General features: G+C 41.2%; 1 protein-coding gene across 3 annotated transcripts in view; it reads right to left on the reverse strand.

The window, feature by feature from the left end:
• Nucleotides 1–11,249: 11,249 nt before the first annotated feature.
• Ripk2 (receptor interacting serine/threonine kinase 2) overlaps nt 11,250–21,551 on the reverse strand; it is a 35,714-nt gene continuing 25,412 nt past the window's right edge. The window contains exons 8-11 of one of the 3 annotated variants that reach the window (XM_041657868.1): nt 19,064–19,150; nt 17,779–17,872; nt 15,588–15,746; nt 11,250–14,742 (exon numbers count right to left, since the gene is read on the reverse strand). In XM_041657868.1, coding sequence (XP_041513802.1) covers nt 14,405–14,742; nt 15,588–15,746; nt 17,779–17,872; nt 19,064–19,150 — 678 coding nt within the window. In that variant the 3' untranslated portion in view covers nt 11,250–14,404. Of the gene's footprint in view, nt 14,743–15,587; nt 15,792–17,778; nt 17,873–19,063; nt 19,151–21,551 lie in introns of all 3 variants that reach the window. The other 2 variants (XM_041657867.1, XM_041657866.1) reach the window with 2 other exon arrangements.

Raw genomic sequence — 21,551 nt, forward strand, 5'->3', positions numbered from 1 at the left:
TAACAGGCTTGGAATTGGAGAGGGACTGAGCCAGAGTCCAACTTCAAAACCAGCTCTATATATTTATAAAGAAATGTTTAATAAGACATACATATAAAAAATTAATACTTACAAAATGTGTCCATCCATCAGTAATTAAATATTCAGGGTCCCTCAATTTCTTTGAAGATGAGTATTTTCCTGTGGAGATAAGAAAAGAACCTTGCCTCCAACCTATCTGTATTTCTTACCATCAGTATGTTCGCCATCCTTATGCAAGAATTGTTATTTATCTTTTCCAAGTGGCTTCTCTTCTTCAAACCGAACCTTTATTAATTTTGACGGTATCCACAATTTTTCCTCACCTGTGGAGATAAGAGCAAAACCCCTTCCCCAACGTAGCACATCTCCTGGCTTCCATTGTGAGGTCAGCACATCCTTGAAATAAACTGGTTGATCTAGTTCAGTAGACTTTTCCATTATCCAATGTCTTTCTGCAGCCGTTGTTCCCTTCTCATTAGCGTTGAGAAAATTCAAGGTTAACAATGCATTATGTAACCTATTTCTGGGGGTGTTTTCCACCCCTTTCTGTTTGTTCAACATATCCTTTATAGTTCAATTTGATCTTTCTATGACTGCTTGACCTGTAGGATTGTATGGTATACCTGTAACATGCTTGATATTGTAATAATCAAAAAACCGTTTCATTTTCCTAGAAACATAAGCAGGACCATTATCCGTCTTTATTTGTGTAGGTATACCCATGATAGCCATGACTTCTAATAAATGAGTGATTACTGAATCATCTTTTTCTGAACTTAAAGCAGTTGCCCACTGAAAGCCTGAATAAGTGACAATGGTGTGATGAACATATTTTAGTTTGCCAAATTCTGCAAAGTGGAACACATCTATCTGCCAGATTTCATTCCTTTGGGTGCCCTTTGGATTAGCCCCTGCAGGCAGTGGCGTTTGGTTATAGAAAGAGCAAGTAGGGCAATTCTTTACAATCTCCTTAGCTTGTTGCCATGTAATTGAAAATTCTTTCTTCAAACCTTTGCTATTAACATGATGTTTTTATGAAATTCAGAGGCTTGTAGCACACTGCCAATCAATAATTGATCAATTTCTGCATTACCTTGTGCTAGAGGACCTGGCAGACCCGTATGGGATTGGATATGTGTTATGTACATAGGGCAAAGCCTGTTCCTGATCAAATCTTGAACCTGGAGAAACAATGAGGTTAGTTCTGTATCATCAGGTATAAATTCAGCAGTTTCAATGTGTAAAATAACTCTTTCTGCATATTGTGAATCTGTAACTATATTAATAGGTTCTTTAAAATCCCTTAGCACCATAAGAATGGCATATAATTCCGCCTTCTGGACAGAATTATACGGACTTTGTTCCACCTTACCCAAGTCTTCTGATTTGTAACCTGCCTTCCCTGATTTATTGGCATCAGTATAGAATGTACGGGCTCCAGTTATTGGAGCATCACAGATGATTCGAGGAAGAATCCAAGAAGTTCTCTTTATGAAGTTAAGCCTCTTGCTTTTTGGATAGTTGTTATTAATGCCTCCCAAAAAATTAGCACAAGCTCTTTGCCATGGTTCATTATCTTCCCATAATTTCTTTAGTTCATCAGTAGTGAAAGGCACTATAATTTCTGCTGGGTCTATGCCTGCTAGTTGACGAAGTCTCAGCTTGCCTTTTATAATTAACTCAGAGTGATGTGGGAGTGATTTCTTATTAATAAAGAAACTGCCTAGACCCATTTGATAGGCCAACCCTTAGGTAGGCGGAGTAAACAGAACGGAATGCTGGGAGAAAGAAGCTGAGTCAGGGAGTCGCCATGATTCTCCCACTCCAGACAGACGCAGGTTAAGATCATTCCTGGTAAGCCAGCTCTTGGGCTACACAGATTAATAGAAATGGGTTAGATCAATATGTAAAAGCTAGCCAATAAGAAACTGAAACTAATGGGTCAGGCAGTGTTTAAAAGAATACAGTTTCTGTATAATTATTTCGGGTAAAGCTAGCCATGCGGGCGGCCGCATGCCAGGGACGCAGCCCTGCCGCTTGTAACACAACAGAGTGGCGCCCAACGTGGGGCTAAATCCACTTAAAAACCTGAGAAGGCTTAAAAATAAGGGAGAGAGACTTTAACACAGATTTTTGCTTTTTGTTGGTGGCTTGCTATAGAGAGATTTCCTGATTCAGCAACAGCAGCAGAAAAAAAAAGCTGCGTCATTTTAAAGTGCGGCTTCTTGGGACTGTGCCGCCAATGCAAACTCTGGCTTTAAAGCATTTCAATGGATTTTATGGGACTGGATGTTTGTGTTCCCGCTTGGGATCGGAAGGAGAGTGCTCTCAGCGCTCCCGCCTGCACCTGGGCAGATGGCAAAATCAGGCTTAGGCAGGCGGAAGAGCATGGTGGAAGAGACGTGTTTTCAGACTGCGCAGTGCTCTGCGTGTCAGATTTGGTTGTAACTTGGATAAAAAGAGTTTCTGTGCTGCATGCTCAGTCTCAAAATTAAACTACTGAGTGCGGCTCCAATGAGGACTTGCTGTGTGCCTGGAACTGTGCACAGCTCAGGGGCACCAAATGGATCTGAGGCAGGAGCGGCTGCTCCTTGCTGAACTGTGCTGATTGGCAGGAACTACCGTAATTACCATAATAACAGCACAGTTAAGGTTTAGACTGGACAGGACACAGGTGGTACCGTATTACCTGTACATGGTGCAACTTAAGTTTTTAAGAAGTGCTTAACATTTTAAGAAATACTCCTGGATAATAAAAATATTACAGATTCACAATAAAACAGATTCAGACATAACAGACCTCAATGGATCACAATGTTGGATAAATGTACATAGGCTTGAGAGAGAGAAGAATAAGAATATAGAGAATAAAGTAAATGTCTTTAAAAAAGGGTAAAGTCTTTAAAGAGACAGAGTACAAATAATTAAGAGATTAAAAAAAATAAAAAAAAATAAGCCACATAAAAATAAAAAATTCACAGAGAGTCTGGATTATGTACATTATGTTTTCTTTAAAATTTTTGACTGTAAAGGAGCTAAGTACAGACAGACATTTCATTACATGGGTTGCCAAGCTAAACCAGAATGGATATAAAGGTATTACAATTTCAAAATTTGGGTCTAAGGATATGATACTTTGAAAAGGGTCTTCTTTTGTTTTCACAGAGGACCAGACCCTATGGATTTCTTCTATCCCAATTTGGTATGATAGACCACGACCTCCCGAAAAGTTGCTGTGAACATCTTCACAAAATTACTTCACTCAACTGCCAACTGAGATGAACCTGACACACAGGTTACACCCTAAACGATCTGATTAACAGCGCCCCCATTCAGCAGAAAGCAGTTTGGAGAAAAAAAACTGCGCCCATGTTCCCAAAATATTGTTTATAAATGTTCTTTTACATTTAAAGGGGGAAATGATATAGGTATGAGTAATTTGCATTGGTGTGGATTTTACAGTCAATTTTGTTATATGTATATGTATTTCTGATCTTGATTAAGGTATTGTGATTGTGTAGTTCATTTAAAAATGTAATGTATAATTAAAAAATATAGGTTAATGGTTAATCATCAATAATAGTCAAGCTTGTAGTCATGTTAGTTAGATTTTCTAGATATATAGAGACACATTTCAGTTAGATAGACATTCTTCATATCTTTCAAAGACTGCAGAATATGGCATTTAATGTTTTAATAACTTAGGACTTTTCATGACAATGAGACATATCTGCTCCTGGTGGCACCAATCTACTTCGAGAGGAAGATGGGCATCGAAGAGGATCCTTATGGAGTTGGATAGCCATTTGGACAAGAAACTGCTCTTGCCTGGACTGTTGCATAAAATGGACACAGAGAACCCGCAGAGAGAGGACTGCTGAACTTGCCTAAAGGTGAGACGGTCTTTTGGGGTTCATGACTCATGAAAGAATCTGCGAGACATTCTGCAGGACACAGCAGATAATGACTGAACTGTCTTTGAAATTTCCTGCTTCATGGAAATGTCTGCTGGATATTATGGGCCTGAAGGCTGAAGATGGATGCCCCAACCGTACAAAGGAACTTTGGGCGACTGTCCAGGCAGTGAGATGTCTCTGTCATTTCTAGAGTTTTCTTATTTCTTGTTTACTTAGGTAATATTATATCCTTCTGGAGTCTTTGATGGAGTTAAAGAATGAATAGATAGTTATTGTTTTCCTTAGTTATGATAAAAGATAAAATAGATATAAATATTGTAACTGTAATTCTTGCTTGATAACTGTTTTGCTATATGTAATTTTACTATGTTAAAGTTAAAGCCTTTGTTTTTTGTTTAAACAGAAAAAGGGGAAATGATGTGGGAGTGATTTCTTATTAATAAAGAAACTGCCTAGACCCATTTGATAGGCCAACCCTTAGGTAGGCGGAGTAAACAGAACGGAATGCTGGGAGAAAGAAGCTGAGTCAGTGAGTCGCCATGATTCTCCCACTCCAGACAGAAGCAGGTTAAGATCATTCCTGGTAAGGGAGCTCGTGGGCTACACAGATTAATAGAAATGGGTTAGATCAATATGTAAAAGCTAGCCAATAAGAAACTGAAACTAATGGGTCAGGCAGTGTTTAAAAGAATACAGTTTCTGTATAATTATTTCGGGTAAAGCTAGCCATGCGGGCGGCCGCATGCCAGGGACGCAGCCCTGCCGCTTGTAACACAACATCAGAGACTTTCTCCACATAAGTTTTCAATTTCTTACTTGGTTTATCTGGTAAAAAGATCCATTCCAAAATAATATCATCTCTCTGCATTAAAATTGCTGTAGGAGAAATTTTTGATGGTAGTATGATGAGAATACAATCGAGCTCCGGATTCACCCTGTCCACATGTGCCTGTTGTAATTTTTCCTCAATCATTGTCAGTTCCTTTTCTGCTTCAGCTGTTAATTCTCTGGGACTGTTTAAATCTTTATCACCATCCAAGGTTTTGTTCAAATGAATTATTAGATCAGGTGTTATTCCAATAGCTGGTCGTAGACTGGAAATGTCTCCTAACAGTCTTTGAAAGTCATTAAGAGTCCGTAGGCGATCTCTCTGAATTTGTGCTTTTTGTGTCTTAATTTTTTGCAAACCTATTTTATAACCTAAATAATTAACAGAATCTCCCTTCTGAATCTTTTCAGGAGCGATTTGCAATCCCCATTTAGGTAAAAGTATCTTTATTTCTTCAAACAGTCTGTTCAAGGTATCCATGTTTGAATCAGATAACAAAATGTCGTCCATGTAATGGTATACTATAGATTTGGGAAATTTCTTGCGTATTATTTGCAATGGTTGGTTCACAAATATTGGCACAGGGAGGGGCTATTTAACATACCCTGGGGGAGGATGGTCCAGTGGTACCTCCTCGAAGGTTGAGAATTGTTATAAGTAGGCACTGTGAAGGCAAATTTTTCTCTATCTTCTTTTTGCAAAGGTATAGTGAAAAAACAATCCTTTAAATCAATAACTATGAGAGGCCATCCTTTTGGTAATAAAGAGGGCAAAGGAATTCCAGATTGCAGAGGGCCCATAGGTTGAATAACCTTGTTGATGGCCCTGAGATCTGTCACCATTCTCCATTTACCTGATTTTTTCTTAACCACAAATACAGGAGAATTCCAAGGGTTGGTAGATTCTTCTATATGTCCAGCATCTAATTGTTCGTGTACCAGCTGTTCTAAAGCCTGTAAATTTTCCTCAGCTAAAGGCCATTGCTTTGTCCATATTGGTTTCTCAGTCAACCATTTTAGAGGCAAGGCTGTTGGTATCCCTGAAGGGACATCAATTGCTTGTTCTTGTACAGCCCGAATGGCCGGTTTTCTCCATTTGTAATATCTTTTAATATTATTCTCAGAAATATAGGCTCTAGAAGTAGCAGGAATGTTAATTTCGGTATTCCATTGTTGTAATAGGTCACGACCCCATAACTTCATTGCGATATTGGCTACATATGGCTTTAATTTTCCTATTTGTCCCTCTGGCCCTATACATTCAACCCATCTCGTGCTCTGCCTTACTCGAGATAGGGTTCCAATTCCCAGGAGCTGAACATTTACATTCTGAAGAGGCCAATACGGATGCCAAGATTCTGGGGTAATGATACTTACATCAGCACCTGTGTCCAGCAGGCCAGTAATAAAAATGCCATTTACACACACTCTCAGTTTAGGTCTTTGATCATTTATAGAAGTTTGCCAAAACACATGTAACTTATCTTTCTGATCATTATTGCTTGTAACAGTAGGCATGGGGCTTCCTAATTGTCCTGATGAGGCACGTTCTCTGCAGAAACTGGAAATGACTGAACCATGTTTGCCATGGGGGCCTGTGAGGCCCCCCTCTCACGTTTCCCGACTGTATCGGGTTGCCTTGTCTATCTCTTGTAGACCTGCATTCATTCGTCCAATGTCTGCCTTTTCCACATCTTCTACATAAACCTGAAGGCTGAGTCCTCCTATTTCTGTTATTTCTGGAAGATCCATTATTATTATTATTTCTGAAAGGTGCATTATTATTATTATTTCTGAAAATCCGTTGTCTACAATTCCTTTTCATATGACCCATTTTTCCACAATTAAAACATTTGATATTCTGGTGTCTCCTTTTACCATTGGAAATTGCTTCTTCTACCCATGCTTCAGTGCCATAATCAAATGTATCAACATTGAGTGTATGCAAGACCCATTCTTCCAAGGGTGCTGATCTGAGCTTTAAAGGCCCCCAAATCCTTTTGCATTCCACATTTGCATTTTCATAAGCCAAAGACTCAATCATTATACGTCTTGCTTCTGGGTCAGATATCCCTATTTGTACAGCCTTAGTTAATCTTTGTAAAAAGTCACTAAAGGGTTCTCTCTGACCCTGTTTAACAAATGATTCCATTCTCTGTCCTGGGTCTTGTACCCTGTCCCAAGCCTTTAAGGCTGCTGTAATACACATGGAGAGTGTGTTTCATCCAAATTAGCTTGTTCCTGAGGGTCGGAAAAGAGCCCTTCACCTAGAATTTTATCTAGGGAAATGTCAATTCCCTTCGCTTTTTCCTGCTGTTCTAAGAGTCTAGCCTCTTGCCTGAATAAGCATTTCCATTTCAATTGTGGTCCACTCTCAAGTACGGCAGAGCTCAGCTGGAGCCAGTCCGAGGGGGTTGCTCTGCCTGTTGTGGCCCAAGATCTTAGCATCTCTTTAACAAAAGAGGCTTGCATCCCAAAAGTCATGACAGCCTGTTTTATTTCCTTGAGATCATTCATACGGACAGGCTCCCATGTACTTATCCCTACACCATCTTAAAGATAGCTGTGAAACATCTTTAAATACCTTCTTCATTCCTTGTTCACATGGCTCCTTTCCTTTGTAGTAACGCCTCTTCCTTTCTCTATGGACACTTGTGATTCCATTTTGTGTGCACGCCAAGATCTCCCTCCCTCTAGATCCTCCGCTTGAATCACATCTATAAAATTTCTTTGGTCATCAGTGGTGGCCTTCACGGATTCCTAGGACTAGATTGAAATACTCTGACTTTCGTCATTGAGAAAAGGGAATTACATCCAGAGACTCATAACCCAGGCTCAGCATGGTTGCCTTAACGGTAGGTTTAAAATAAGAAAAATGAGACCTTTTGGAGAAGTTTAGTATAACTTGAAAAGGAAAGGGACTATTGAGGTACTAGGACTCCCAGAAACGTGAAGCATAGCAGACAGCCTGAGTGAATCAAATGCAATTGAAGCCTTTATGGAAGTGAGAAGGCCAGGAAGGCAGAAGCCAGAATTTGGAGGTCTTGAATCTTTATGTTCTGGGGCAGAGAGCCATGAACGGGTGGTAATAAGGGGAAGAGACAGACGTCACCGTTGTACCTGGATCTAGTGTCTGAACTATACTGGGGAAACATAAAGTCACATTCAACAGATATTTCTGAACTCCTAGGAAATGTTAAATTATAAAATTCCTAGACCAAGATAGGCATGGTTCCCACCTACCTTTATGGAATGTGTTTATGGAGAATAAGGCCAATAGACAATACATAATCAAACCAAATATTTAAACCTCGAGGTATAGTATTAAAGGAACATGCGGAGTGATGTCAGAGAGTAGCTGTGTTTTAGATGTTGCTCAGGGATGGTCTTCAGAGGACACAAAGACTGAGATGAGAATTGTAGAGTAAGAAGGTGGGAAAAGATCCCCACAAGGATCCATTTATGAAAGGAAGAAAGATGATGTCATACGCTTCAGAGGAGCAAGCGAGGAGGGGGTGTGGTCTGAGCTTGGAGATTTGCAAACTCAGATTTCACAAGACTATAAAATAAAACTACGAGAAGCCACTAAACTGTTGTGCTAGCGTGCAACTTGGGTGAATTGACTTTTTAAGTTCCAGATAGCTCGAATGGGGATGCTGTCTATTAGAAATATGGACATGCAACAGGGATGGAGAAAGCTAGCAAAACAAAGAGATCCTCTGGAGATAGCAGGGACTTGTTTGGGTAAGAATGATGGGCATTTTGAAAGTAGAGGAAAGAGAAAGCAGAGGGTCAGAAGAGCCAAATTTGGCAGTTACTGGGATATTATTCCCAGGGAAAAGAAGCAGGCTGTTTTGGGTGTAGCGGTGGCGAGGACTGTCAAGGTCAGTTTTGGAATGTGGGGTTTCCTGTTGAGCCGTCACGTGGGCAGGAATAGCGCACAGTGGGTCTTAAGTGCAAGTCTGTCTCACTTAGGGTTTCTACTGCGGCGATGAAACACCACGGCCAAAACACAAGTTGGGGAGGAAAGGGTTTATTTGTCTTATAATAAATATCATCACCGAAGGAAGTCAGGACAGGAACGCAAACAGGGCAGGATCCCGGAGACTGCTGCAGAAGCCGTCAAGGGGAGGAGCTGCTTACTAGCTGGCTTCCATTGTTTGCTCAACCCACCGTCTAACAGACCTGGGTCCACCAGTCCAGGGACGGCACTACCCACCATGGGCTGTTCCCTCCCCCGCTGATCACTAGTTGAGAAAATGCCATCAGCTGGATCTCATGGAGGCATTTCCTCAGCTGAGGTGCCTTCCTCTCTGAGGACTCTAGCTTGTGTCAAATGGACACACAGAACCAGCCAGTAAAAGACGAAGGGCTGACTTGGGGAGACTTAGAGGGGACGTGTCTGGGTGGTAATTAAGACCTTTGAGGTTGGTCAGGGAAATGATATCCGTAACCAAAACAGAAAGGCTCATACTGAACGTGGAGTGGGAAGAATTCCTAAAGTCCTGGACCAGGAGAGAACCACACTGCGGCAGGAGAGCACAGAGGGTTGCAGTGCTCTCCATCCTGAGAAACCACTAGCTAAGGAGGGAGTGTTCAGCTGCATCACGTGGTCTGGAAAGCTTCCTAGGTTTAGGAACAAAGAGGATGTGTTAGTCATTTGGGGCAAGAGCAGTTTCAGGGGAGTGGCTCAGACAGCAGGCAGATTAAATGATTGAGGATTGCATAAACGAGGGACCAGGGAGACGCAAAGGTGAGAGCCACCAGAGAGCTTCCCCGCTGTGCCTGGCCACAATGTAGTTTTATGCCTATTCATTTTATTTTATAACCCATGAAGATTAACCAGCGCCATCTGTGTGGCTGTGGGTGTGGAGCTGTCCTCAGAGCCCGGTAGACTCAGCAGGGAGTATAGAAGTAAAGACAGTGACTCTCACCATGCAGAGGGGAAGAGTAGAGGCCTGCGAACTCTCCCCATTCCTTGACTAATTGTCCATAGAGCTGGTTGTGGGCCCAGTTCAGGTAACTACAGTTCATGTGTCACTAATTACAGTGGTTACACCCGGTCTAGGGAAGGAAGTTTTGTAGCCCTTTGCCTGCAGTCTACTTCTTACATAGGTGCTGGACCCCAGTTTCTGCTCACTGCCACTCCTTCACATGTAGAAGTGGGGCTCCCCCTGGGCTACATGAGGGCGACTTTGAACAGACTGAAGGCAGGCATGAGAAAACAGCTTCCCTCTACTTATTTTCCTTAAAGTGAGCTACAAAACACTTCTCACCATTGTTTTTTAGACAGTCTCTTTTGTTATTTTTTGTAAACTAACATTTTTGCTTTCTAAGTTTTAATTTCTACAATAGTAAAATGCAGTTATGGATGGTAACTGCATTTAGATACCAACTTGACACTGCCCCGAGACACCTGTGAAGGGAGTCTCAATTGAGTGCTGTCCAGAGATATTGCCCAACCTTGAGAAATAGTTCAAAAAAATCAATGCAGCAATGCACAAATGATATTGTGTAGAGCAAGGTAACGACGAGGTTGTAAGCTCCCTTCCTCAATGGCGTATTTAGCTATAACATCCAGGCGCATTAGCGGTTTTTGTAGAGGAGCTTGGAGCACCAGATATGCATCGTCCATTTGAAATCCATTCATTAATTACATGACATTCCATTTTAAGCAATTTACAAGACTGACACAGCTCTTTAAACAACAATTTAGAAAGGGATTGTTAGGAGTCAATGTAGAGTAATGCTTCAGGAAAAAAAAATCAGTAGAGATAGACGGGCCAAGTGAAGGAATTTTGCTTTCACAAGGAATATGGGTCCTTGAGATGAAAAAGAAATAATATCATTGAGAGAGGGGAAAAGTAAGGTAATCTGGGAACTGGTCTCTATGATACACAGAAGATATGACGTCAGAGATGATACGACACTCGGAAAACTGAGATGCTTGTGAGCATGGCCAGCATAAACGACTATCAATTCTCCTCCTTTCCCAACGGGCCATAACTTTTCTTCATGAATTAGAAAGTGCAGTACTTCTTCGCGAGCACACTGCTGGTGTTTAGATTACTGAAGGAGTAAAAACCAGCCTGAGGTTGGTTGGAGGTTGCAGCCGCTGGTCAGTTTTAGGTACTCTGGGGTTGTTTCCCACTAAGTCCACAGCCATGCACCCACAGGCGGCACTAACTGGATTCATAGGGAAATGACAGAAAACAAGAGGCTAGCAGAGAAAGGAATTGGGGGTATGGTGAGAAATGGAGAGGGAAGATGGGGATGAGGGGATCACATTTCAGTGTGGATGTGTGAAATTCTCAGAGAACAAATATATACATATAAAAAGCTTGGCTTCCATCAAGCAAGCCTCCCTCAGGGTCTTCCTGCATCACCGTGCCTCCTCTGCTTCCAAAACTGAAGTGTTTGTCCCCTCTGAAGCTCTACCACAGAGCTGAGTTGAGGAAGTGACTCTGGCCTGAATACTGTGGTTAGGTGGCCTTTCCAAAATGCAACATGACCGACGGGAATGTCAGGTGGGGGCATAACCTAAACTTCTCCATCCAAATCTTAGTTCAGAGACTACACATTCTCAAGACAAATGTGGCAAAAAAGACATCATGCAGAGAGATCTGCGAGCCTAAGGAAAAATTATTTTATATTTTGTTCCATACAAACAAGAGCCTTGAATGCTAGCCATGATAAGAACTGCTTACACAGTTGGTTAAAACATTGCTGGACCTCAGCCCCACACAGAGAGGTCATGAACTTAAGTTTCTTGTGAACCACGTGATGCTGACTCTGGACTGTATTTGTAGGGCCTGGGCACTACAAAGACACCACCTCCATCCAGCACTGTCTAGTTACAGAGACATCCGTGCTGCCCTGGGGTGACTGAATCTTCACATTTCCTTCTGCTATTTCAGAGACTGCTAGCCTGCTAAAGAACTGTCTTTACTATAATTTACTTATACTTTACACTGTCATTTGATTTGTGTATTATAAAACTTTACACATTATATCACAAAGAAAACCAGTACCATTCCTCCTGTATAGAAAGTCTTCTTCGAAGGGAAAGTTACAAATAATTATAAAATTCTTGCTGGATGTTGTTTGTGAAGTTCTGTGCTTGAACTCTATTCTTCTTTAATAAGGTCGATTAAAACTAAGCACACACAATTGGCACAAAATTAAGCCCTTTTCCTTTACTTAACAAGAGGGTTCAAAACCAGCAAAACAAAAACATTATTATGTGGCTCAAAGGAGAAAAAGTTCTGACTCTTTGTTCTACCTACCATCCACTGTATTTGCATGCATTTTGGGAAGTAAGTCTCACAGAGAGCATCTTGTTCCCTTCTGAAGCCTTCATCTCTGTACTCATGAGCTATTTAAAGAGTGCCGGCATCATGCCAGGCCTCGCTCTGTGCTGACTGGTCACACTCAGCAGTGTTTCACCTCCCCTCGAAACACAGACATGCAAACATCAGGTCGCAGTGACAATCCTCTGCTGAGATTTCATTCTATGCAGAGAGGCGCTCACGGCACATTCGTCTGGATCCTCAACACCACTATGACTGGTCAGTATGTGTCTTAATGTAGAGTTTGTTCCGGCTGTGACAATGGGTGGGTGACTATACACGTGTCTTCCTTACAGTAAATCACCAGAGAAAAACGGTGGGTAACAAGCATGTAACTACAGATAGAGGCTCACACACCATGAACTGGAGACTTCGTAGTAAGTGGAAGACCAGGGCAGAGTTCATCTTATCAATTTACATAAACCACATACATCAGTATAAAAGTCCATTTGAGGGCATCAGTATTATTATTATTCCTTTTTTTTTTTGAGACAGAGTTTCTCTGTGCAGCCGTGGCTGTCCTAGAACTCGCTCTATAGACCAGGCAAGCCACGTGCCTCTGCCTCCTGAGTGCTGGGATTACAGGCATGCACCACCAATACTCAGCTGAGGGCATCGCTATTCTAAAAGGTAATTTTAAATACACACACATGAGGGAGGAGGGACAGGCATGGAGAGTAAAACCAATCTTAAAAAACAAACAAAAAACCCTACTTTTCTCCCCCCTAAATTTAATCTTTTTGTTATTGTTTGTTTGTTTATTTATTGGAGACAAGATTTCAGATAGTACAGGCTGGCTTTGAACTTGTTAGGTAGTTGAGGTCAACTCTGAACTCTGTCTGCTTCCATTTCCAAAGTTCTAGGATACCAGGTGTGTGCCACTACACCTACGTTTCTATTTTAATTTTTTAAAAAGAATTTAAGACAACTCATGAATCTAATTTTCATATTTCCCTATAAATTTATGTGTTTCTGGAAGTCCCATAAGAGTCAGAGCATAGATTAATGTCATTTTAAAATGGAATTTAAATTCTTTAAAAATTTTTCCCTATTACTTTATGTATACGAGTGTTTTGCCTGCATGTAAGTGCACTGAGTATGTGCCTGGTGCCAGAGACCAGAAGAGAGTTTAGGTAGCTGGGACTGGAATTACTCATGGCTGTGAGCTGTCATATGGGTGCTGGGAGGATCTTTGTCCTGTGCAAGTGTTGCTTCATCTCCCCAACCCTGGAGCTTACATTCCTATTGCAAATACAGACGATTTCATTGTCTAATGCCATTAAGTCCTTTGATCCTTTATTCATAGTTGTTCAGGTTCTGAGTCTGCTGCATTTCACAAGTTTGCGTTTTCAAATTTATCGTTTCTCACTTTTCACTAACAGTGCTACACAGTTTTCAGAAGAAGGTATCACTTCTTAAGGGTTCCCTTTAGTGATGTAAGCTAGCAGCCCAAGGGAAAAAAAGAGTCACATTGTATTGTCTTTTTATTGTTTGTGGTGACGTTGGTGTGAACAAGCTTAGAAAATAGAAACTGGAGCAGCGTGCCTGTTGTGTGGGAGTTGAACAGACTGAGTCAGATGTGCATCTAAGCTGGGAGACCGGACCTGCGACACCCTGCAGTGTGCAGACAGTGCTGTGCTACAAGGAAAACAGCAACAGGACCGGCTTCTATTCAACCAGCATGTGCCCAAGACAGGAGCAGAAAGCAGCTGCGTCAGAATGCACACTGGGCCGCTCACTCTGCTGACAGAGGGGAGGCAGAGGCAGGATGGAAGGCCAGTGGTAATAAAGACAGTTTTGGTCTTCTTTATACACGTTGTGTACCTTGAAACAACCTTCTAAAATTTTTGTGGATAAGCTTTAAAAAAGGAGTAACTCTTTGGGGATCTGAATTTGGGATTGCAGAGTGGGAATATTGTATCACTGCTACATAAAGTCAAAATGCACTTTAGAGGAACAATGAAAGCTACAGAGGAAGGGAGTTTAGAAATGTCTTCCATCAGAAACAAAGGCTTACCTTAAGGCACTGTGATGTCCAAGAAAAATGTAGTTATTACATAAAAAAGGTTCAAGTAATGAAGCTGACATAAAAAACTGAACTACACGGCATAATGCAAAAGTTTATATTAATTAAAAAAATACTGCAATGTCATGGAAGGAGACATACTCATCTCTTCCAAAAAACCTTCAGTGAAGCATCCAATACACTTATGTATTTATACAAATATTATCCAGGTAACAGACATATAAATAACCATTTGTAAACTGACTTTCCTCTCAAAAACTCACTCACAAGCTTTTATTTTGAAGAAAATTTGACGATGGTGCTCTGGAAAACACAGGCAGTTCTGGGTAAGGCTGGAGTCCCATTTGCTTGTTGTCTTTCAACTTCTGTACTATAACTCTGGCGAATTCCTCTCCTTGGATGTCACTGGTGTCTAGTAACTGTCTGACTTTTGAGGTCCTTGTTGGTTTGGTACAAATGAGTTCATAGTCCTCCTTCATGATCAAGTCCCGGGCCAGAAGGGCATCCAGTGACTGGTTAAGGCAGGCCTCCGTCATTTGGCTCACAATGTCTTCCCTCTTGCTCTGGATCCACTGCTGGGCTATACCAGGCTGGAGACGCTCTGTAGAGGGACAGAGCATGAACAGCATACAAACTTGAGGGCAGACATATGCAATGAGTATGGAACGGGAGGTCCTTCTGTCTATGTGTTACTTTTATCAGTTAATGAATAAAGAAACTGGTTTGGCCTCTGATAGGATAGAACAGAGCTAGGTGGGGAAAACTAAAGTGAATGCTGGGAGAAAGGAGGGCAGGGTCAGAGAGAAGCCATGGAGCCCCTCTGGAGACAGACGCGTGGCGATGCACAGATTAATAGAAATGGGTTAAATTAATATGTAAGGGTTAGCCAATAAGAAACTGGAGCTAATGGGCCAAGTGATGATTTAATTAATACAGCTTCTGTGTGATTATTTCAGGGCTGAGCAGCCAGGAACAAAATAAGTGGCCTCTCTGCAACAGAGTATTATTCTGTATACACATGAATAAGCAGAGCACGCATTTCTGTATGACTGTGCTAGTATTAAACAGTATTTTTTAAAAATGCTTATTTTTCCAGGCATTATTTAGAGACTTGCATTTTATCTTACATTCACCTTCCTGGGAGAATCATGTATTTTTTAATATGCTATGCTGTCAGCCAAAATGACTTTATGTTTTGTTTAAAATATAAGGGATGCCTACATATCTAATAATCAAAAATAGCTTCACCGATACTAACATAGTAAGTAAAGCTTCCTCTTGACGCCTCCCTGTTAGAGACTCCTGGAGTACACCTGGCCCTAATAAGACAAGTCAGCATGAGGCTGGAGATGCTTTCCTACTTAACACTAAGAAGGCTCACTGTGCGGTGTGTGCACTTGTAAGGGAAATGCCAGCATCTGAGTGCGTCTTGCAGCATACACTCACCTGCACTTTTCTCAGCCAGCAGTGGATTTATTATAGCCAGAGAGCACAGGGTGGGTCTGTGCTCACAGACGGCTGCCCTCTGTGACGCAGAAACGGTGCCGTCCCAGCTGTGGTTTCCAGGACAGTGACGCAGCTTCAACGAGGAGCAGTCCTGAGGTCCTGCTACAGGACATGTCATTAGGGTAGAGCACTCACTAGATAGTCCTAGCGGGAATACCAAATCAGAAACCCAATGCTGAACATAGGTTAAGTGTTTTCAATGACATTTACTTGTGTGTGTGTGGAGGGCAGAGGACACCCTGTGGGAATCAGCGCTCTTTCTACCACGTGAGTCCTGAGGACCAGGTTCAGGCTGCAGGCTGGGCTGGAAGCACTTGACCCACAGCTCTGAGAACCTTTCCAGGGAAATAAGCATTTATACCCAAGAGTTTTTACTACTGTTAGTGCTTGCTGGCCCTGATTACTATAGCTCCTAAGATTTCCCTTCTTCTCATAGTCTGATACTTCTGCCCTGTGAATTCTTCCTTTTCCAGTTTAAAACTGTCTTAGGTCTGTAAGATACACAGACTTTTAAGTGTAAGAAGTCTGTGTTTGACATGTTTTCTCCTTTCTCCTCTAGAAAACAATCTAAGTGTTCCAACTGTTTATTGGTCCTTCAAGTTCACGTAATTATCTTTATGTCATTACTGAACTCAGTGTCTCCAACATTCTGCACATCGCCCCAATAGGTCCTGATGGCTTCTTAGACAAACAATAAATAAAATAAGAAAAATTAAAACCATAATCACCACCTGCCTTAACTCTAAACTCCATTTCGGTTCTTTGTTCTAGCAGGTGGTTTTCCAGGTTAACAACTTACTCAGCTTCATCTGTTCTCTCTTAGCTGCTCAAATGAGAAGTCGTAAAACATGGGAGCCACCTAATCTCTCACACTCTCCTGCTCGTCACTGTCCTTACTCCAAGTCTCCTCTTCATTTCCAGGTAGTGTCTACACGGCCATCACGACGGTCATCATGAGGGCTCAGTGCATCAAAGCCCTTGCTTCACCAGAATCTGATTTCCAGAATCCACAGTGGAAGGAAATACCTGACTCCCCAAAGCTGCCTTCTGACCTCCACATACGCATTGTGGCCTGTGCGGCTCTCTCTGTGCTGCCCCGCCACCTCACACACACACAAACAATAAATAAAGATAACTTCAAAATATCGTATATATTCCCAACAGGATGAGCCTTCCTAAAGCAAAAATTCTTATTTTATATTTCGTCAAGAATTACCTACTGAACTTAAAAGTCTAAATTACCTTAGCTGAGTGCATTTTTTTCTTTACTTTTTTTTTAAATTGGTATAAATATTTTGTTCTACAAATATGTCTGTGCACTGTGCATTCTTGGTGCCTATGGAGGCCAGAATAGGATAACTCTGGAGCTGGAGTTGTGACAGTTCTGAGATACTGTGTGGGTGCTGGGAATCGAACTCAAGTCCTTGGAAAGAGCCATCTCTCCAGCCCCTCGGGATTCTAGATATGACTGTGATTCCCCTCATATTTTATCTTTTCTTATTCACTCCATTTACCAGACAAGCTAAATTACCCACTGCTAGTTTGTTTTAGGGCTTCTGGACTCGTGTTCTTTACCATGGAGGGCCCATCTGTCATAACAAGAGGTCAGCCTCTAACAGACATAAAGCCTTCATGTTGACATGGACAGTGGAGTGACGTGAAGTATCGATCAAAAAGCCTGGCTTTACGAAAGTCTTGGATCTGCTAGCTACTTGCTGGGGGATCCAGAGTTCAGAATCTGTAAAAGAAGGACTAGCTCCCTCACACAGCTATTAAAAGTACTTTGTAAAGAATGTATCTTGTTTCCTGTATGTATGTATGTATGTGCATATATATATATATATATATATTTCTTAAAATATAGTTACTATGGTAATTTAGAAACATTTATCTCTTTTCTTGTGATATTAAGAAAAAACCGTTTCCATTGTGATCACAGACTGCCTTTAACATACAGGTATCTGCCCATTATCCCACTGCTACCTCCATGTGTACAGACCTGTCACTTACAAAGAAAGCGGAGCATAAATACAAATGAAGTGTGTTCCATGCACACCACTGTTCGCTAATGATACGGCCTCGAAAGAAAGTGGAAAAGTTGCTAACGATACTGATTGGGAAACTGGCATACCAGACAAAAAATCTTTGTCTTGAGGAGCTGACAGGGACCGGGAGGTTCCAGGAGAACCAGTGTTTCTGGAGAGCAGAGATGATCCACATGATTCCTGAAACAGACAGAGGACCGGCAGGTAAGGAGAGCTGTCGACATAAACGTTTGTGGAAAGGTACCATCTTTAAAGTTACAGAGCTAAGGCTTCTAGGCTATACTTGCCTTTGGCTTAAAAACCAAGACCCAGAACCACCATAAATTATAGTTTAAAGAACCAAAGAAATAACAGAAAACCATCACAAATACACTCAATTTCTTTCTCACCTCCATCTCTACTAGGGATCAAACCTAGGGCCTTACACATGCTAAGTGAGTGCTCTATTGAACTATATCCCCAACCTCTAAATTTAATTCTTTTAAACCATCTTAAGTGGAAGGGATGGGGCAATACTTATGTTCTGGAAATAACTATAGACCCTACAGAATTCAGTGGATCTGTTCAGTGGCCATAATGGTGAACCAGAAACTCATGGTTGTCTACTGATTTAGAGCAAATGCTTATTCTTAGATTCTCTCAACCTGACGGGATGGAAAATCCTTGGAAAAATCACAGAGATCTTCACTCCCATCTCTGCTATGGAACTGCTCACTGCCCTTCAACAATGCATTGAAACACTGTGGCCTTTAGGTTCCATCAAAAATTAGCATATATTCAAGGATCAAATTAGAAAGTTTATATAAAAGTGGTTTTGAAATTATGTATTTGGACCAGTGAGGTGTTTCAGAGGGGAAAGGGGCTTCTGCCAAGAGGATGATCTCAATTTGATCCTTGGGAACCACACAGCAAAGGAGAGAATGATTTCTGCAAGCTATGCTTTGAATCAGACACATACACATATGCACACACTGTATAAACAAATGTAAAGCCCCTCTATGTGTTGTGCTAACATGATCTTCTGAATATACTATTACTTTTATGAACCTTTAAAGGGGACATATAATCTAATCTTAAATGATTCATAAAATGATCAGTTAGAGAAATACCTCTTGGAGAACAACAGAAACTTCTGTAATGACTTACTATGAGGTGGCCGGGAGGTATGAACAGTGGTGCAATAATTACTGATGGTTTACTTGTACACTCCCCTAGACCATCGTGTAGGACTGATGGGAGTTCAGGTTAGAGACTGTCATGGCTCCCTAACAAAGTATAAACACTCCCTGGACGTTAGCTTCCCAGACTACACGGCACTTTAGTATTCTTCTCACATTCAGTTTGGTATGAATAACAGATATATATTTGTACCTCTTGTGGAGGATGGTTTGTAGATAGGTTCAACGATAAATCCCTTTTCTTATCACAGAGGTGAATAGTACTGGAGGCACTCTGTATCTGAAGTGAACACACACGGGTGTTTTAGTTAGGAATCACAGAAGTATATACAATCTACTTCACATGTTTTCTTTTTACACAAAAATCAATGGAAACAAAATCTAAATCATTTGAGAATCTGTAACTTAATTAGGTAGTGACGGTGTCCAGCAAGAGATGCTTAGGGAACGGGTTTTTCATCCTGCCTCGTCTCAACTGGCTGATGTCAGTAAACACTATCCCTCAAGTGTCTTGCAGCTTCATCTTTAAAGTCCTGCAAACAGGACTGTTTGAAGATTGAGATAACAAAGCACTTGGTTAAACACAGGTACTTAATTTGCTGTGTGTTCTATCTATCCATAGTTGTTACTGAGCAGAAGTGCGTTCCGAGCTCTATGCTCGAGTCCTATGGCTGTCTTTACCGTATTGATAAGAAGCCAAGGCAGGGACAATACAAAGCTGGTGGTGTGTTACTATGAAATGGGGGGTCATGACCAACTTTAGAGCCCCAGGATTTGTATCTATCTGACCCTAAATGTATATAATGTATTGGGGTCACAGTCATCTCTCCATCCCCTCTCTTATGTCCCACCTGCTCCCTTTTGAACTCCACCTCTCATCTTGTCCTCTGTCCCACTTTCCTGTCTTAAATAATCACCAAAACAAACAAACAGCCCTGAGTTTAATTAGGGTTGCTTGCATGTGCATGGGGTGGGCGATGAAACTTAACATTAGTTTTTCTTATTTATCTATGAGACAAGGGTGCCCATTTTGCAGGGTTACTGTAAGGAGAATTAAAAGTAATGCGTGCAAAACGGCTCTAAGCTTATTCACAGGTATTCAGCAAAAGAGAGCTGCTAAGCAGGTGATTTGTTTATCTAAGTACTATAAGTTTATACTTATAGTATAAGTATGACTCACTTTTGGCTCCATAAACTAGGATTAGACAAGTTGTCATCACTACTAAGTCATTTAAACACAGACTTGGGAGCCTAGCCCCTGCCGCAACACTTGACAGAGAATATCACCCAGCAGTCAGGGACCATGCTGGCTTCAAAATCACAGCAATCCACCTGCCTCAGCTTCTGGACTACCACAGATTGCTATGTCTATTTTTCCTCTCAATACCAGAATAATAGTAATTGTTCTTCAGAACTTTAGAAACCAGTGGGTTCTGCCCCCAGCTCTCCATTGTCCCCTTTACCACTTCCTGTTCCAGTCAGAGGAAAGACTCATATCCAGCTACATATATAACGGACCTAGTCCATCACTTGTGAACGCTCGCTAGTTCAGTCAGTGTATGTGTTTAGACCATGTAACCTTGAGGACCTGGATTTTGTTACTGAACTCAGAGATCCACCTGCCTCTGCCATCCGAGTGCTGGGATTAAAGACGTGTTCCACCACACCTGATGCACATGCAATTTTACATGTATCTTCAAGTTATGTTTTGGCTATGTCTGTTATGTAAAGTTTTCCTGAACCATTTATAATATATTGTTTTATTAGTGATACCTTATTTTTATAACTAATATATATGATATGATAATTCAAATTATTTATGGACTAGTGAATCATTTCCAAAGAAGAAATATAAGAAAGTATTATAGAAAACTTTTTGGGTTCAGCTTTTATTTTTCAAGAAACATTTACTTGGAAAAATTCAAATAGATAAGAGCTGGTTAAGAGAATTTGAAAATACAGAAAATGCAAAGGCAAGCCATTCTAAATATAGGAATATGAGGTGTGTATGTGTGTGTTTGTATCAGACAGGATCTCATTATGTTGCTCACGTTTCTCAGTCTGGCCTGGCTTCAAACTCAACTCTGCTGCCTCTACCACTAGAGGAGCTGGACCTAGAGGCACACACCACCACACTTGGTTCTTACATTTCTATTCTATTGCTAGTGTCACTGTTTGTTTGGGTATTATGGAAGTTACTAACATCCAGACTGCAATAATCTCAGCTGAAGAAACTAGAATTCCGAACACCCCCAACTACAACTCCATGTGATAATAACACTGTGACATAATAACAATGATGAATCCGTCATGGGGTTACTAAACTGTCTGAAAACACACACTTTACTTAGGAAGATAAACTAAACATTAAATTGCATATACAGGATCCTAGTGTTTAAACTGGAGACAAAAAGGATGTGGGGTGATTCTTTGTAATTTCTTCCTTTCCTATTTCTTTTTTGTTTTGTTTTGTTTGTTTAATGATCTACTACTGAACTATACACCTAAGTCCCCTCCCTCCTCTTACTTTCTATTTTGAGACAGGTAAAGCTAACTTACCCTTGCTGGCTTTGAGCTCACACTGTAGCCCGGGTACACCTTGACTCTGCAATCCTCCTCTCTTAGCCTACCCAAGTAGATGGGATTACAGGATGGTACCACCAGGTCCCTACTCTAGTTTT

The sequence above is a fragment of the Microtus oregoni genome, unplaced genomic scaffold, assembly GCF_018167655.1.
Source record: "Microtus oregoni isolate MIOR12 unplaced genomic scaffold, Mior012 000008F_ref0000371, whole genome shotgun sequence".
NCBI classification, from domain to species: Eukaryota; Metazoa; Chordata; class Mammalia; order Rodentia; family Cricetidae; genus Microtus; species Microtus oregoni.